At 52.9% G+C, this 2,220-nt stretch overlaps 1 protein-coding gene across 1 annotated transcript; it reads right to left on the bottom strand.

Moving 5' to 3' along the window:
• Nucleotides 1–232: 232 nt before the first annotated feature.
• On the bottom strand, nt 233–1,282 carry LOC133890525 (low molecular mass early light-inducible protein HV60, chloroplastic-like). Its single transcript, XM_062330923.1, has 2 exons — nt 1,017–1,282; nt 233–854 (listed from the first exon to the last, which is right to left on the bottom strand). The coding sequence occupies exons 1-2, from the start codon at nt 1,152–1,154 to the stop codon at nt 462–464; spliced, it is 531 nt and encodes a 176-aa protein (XP_062186907.1). The 5' UTR covers nt 1,155–1,282; the 3' UTR covers nt 233–461.
• Between the last annotated feature and the right edge of the window lie 938 nt (nt 1,283–2,220).

The raw sequence follows: 2,220 nt of genomic DNA on the forward strand, positions 1-2,220 counted from the left end.
GACAAGGGCTAAATCTTACGAAGTTTAACTAAATTAGTTGGCAGCCTTACAATGCTACTTTACCTTTTTATCTACTCTTCTCTCATATTGATTGGTCTGTGGCAATGGTACGTGCTCCCAACACGAAATTCGTCGTAGATCTCACCAACTACAAAGCCAACACAAAAATGGTCTACCAAACAGTTGGAGCTTTGCATGGGAAGCACGTGATTGTTATGAAGTCGAATACGAATTACGAAATATGAAGCACAGATATTAACTTCCATGTCACGAGGAAAGTTCATTTCAACTTTACATGTCTGCCCGTTTCACGCAAAAATCTCGCATGCGGATTTTGCACGTACACAGTAAAATTTGTATACTACCTCCTCTACATGTACGTACGGAAGCTACTGTGTGTACAGTTACAACAGTCTAGCTAGCTACCAAAAGCTACATACACGTACACATGGACGACATATTTACACGTTGATGAACGGCGCGCCGGTGAGGTACTCGGTGACGGCGAGCGCGACGAGCCCGAGCATGGCGAAGCGCCCGTTCCAGAGCTCGGCGTCGGCGGTCATAAAGCCGCCGCTCCTGCCCTCAGCGCTCTCCCCTTGGAGCAGCGGCACCAGCGACGCCACGGACAGCGCCACGACCGTGTACGCGAACCACGTCAGCCCGGAGCTGCTGCCGGCCTGCGAGAGGAGACCGTCCCCGCGCGACGCCTCGACGGCGAGCGCGGACACGAAGCCGACCATGGCGAGGCGGCCGTTGATCCGCTCGGGGGCAGGGCCGCTGAACGCCAGCGCGTCCCAGAGGCCGGGGCTTGCCTTCGCCTTTGCCTTCTCCTCCGTTGGATTCTTTTCCGGCTGCAGACACGCATGCACAAGTCATCGTTAGTGCTAATCATAATTAGTGGGAATAATTTCCTACATGACGCACATGCCGGTGAGGGTTTAGTCCCGTGGGACCAACCCGCGGCCAAGGAGAGGTAAACAAACTCGATAAGTAAATCACCAGTGGATTCTTACCTCGCTCTGGGCCCTGACGACCAGGGCGCGACGGCGCGGCGCGAGCCCGGCCGCCGGAAGCCGGGCGGGGAAGCGGCCGGCACGCACGCCGGTGGCAAAGGCAGGGGAGCTCATGGGGGCCATCACCGTGGTCGCCATTGGAGTTTACGTGCACGGGTGAAGTAGATAGAGATCGAGTAGTCGAGTCGTAGCAGGAAGTGGGTCGCTGTGTTGCTTCCTTCTCTTGTGCTGCTGTTGTGCTGTGGTGGTTGGTTTCGAGTGAGGTGGCAGCTTTATAGGGGGAGGGGAGGTGACTAGCCAGCCCGTGACGAGCTTGGTAGTGGCGGCGGCGGAGGGGGCCACGTCGGCGGGGCGATTCACGGCCGTAGGCTGGACAGATTGAGCTGCAGGGGTGACAGCAGGAGAGCTGGGTGATTGCGTCGCCGTCGACGTGGACGCCCAGGCCGCCGAGTAGAGATATGAGGCCGCCGCGTTCTCAGTACCGAGCTGGGTGATTGCGTCGCCATCGACGTGGACGCCCAGGCCGCCGTGCAGGCAATGCATGCAGAGAGGGAGGGGGCTAAGGTGGCTCGCTCCTTCTCCAACGAAGTGGCGGAAGATTCCAGAACACACAGGAGAGGTGTACGCATGACCGTATGAGTGTACAAGGCGACGTGCATGTCTGCCTGAGCCACGTGTTAGAGACCACATGGAAGCACGAGATGATTTTATTTGTGGCAATGATGGAAGGAAATTTACAGAATGCTTCACAGAAATATCTCTACAAGACTCTGATTTATATTGTTATTCTCTGATTTAACGGTTGACACGTATAATCGAGAGAAAGAAAAAGGCATATAGCATGTATAAGATAGAGTTATTCTGTGAGACCTGATCCTATAGATTTTCTTTGTCAATGATTTGGGTTCACTTGAGGAATTTAGGCAGGCTCACGCGTGTTCTCTGCCGACCAGTTACGGCATGTACTTGATGATGAGGTTCTCATTTTTGTACTTCTCACCCATTTTCGCTGAGATAGAACTAGATTTCTGGAGAAGAATTTGAGAAAACTGTAGACATATAAACACCAAAATAGAACAATATTTTTTTTATTCGAGCCAGTATTGTGCAACCTGCGAACTCGATTGCACAATCTGCAGATTTGCTATGATAAAATAGAATCGCTCAAGCGTGTGCAACTGCATCACTATGTAGGGGTGATTCG

This window comes from Phragmites australis, chromosome 14 (assembly GCF_958298935.1).
Source record: "Phragmites australis chromosome 14, lpPhrAust1.1, whole genome shotgun sequence".
In the NCBI taxonomy this organism is placed as follows: Eukaryota; Viridiplantae; Streptophyta; class Magnoliopsida; order Poales; family Poaceae; genus Phragmites; species Phragmites australis.

Bases quoted from the DNA above. Each gene is read 5' to 3' on its own strand.
- LOC133890525 (XM_062330923.1), bottom strand. From the start codon at position 1,154: ATGGCGACCACGGTGATGGCCCCCATGAGCTCCCCTGCCTTTGCCACC. The intron at 855-1,016 runs GTAAGAATCCAC...GCGTGTCTGCAG, and splicing joins TCGTCAGGGCCCAGAGCGAG to CCGGAAAAGAATCCAACGGA.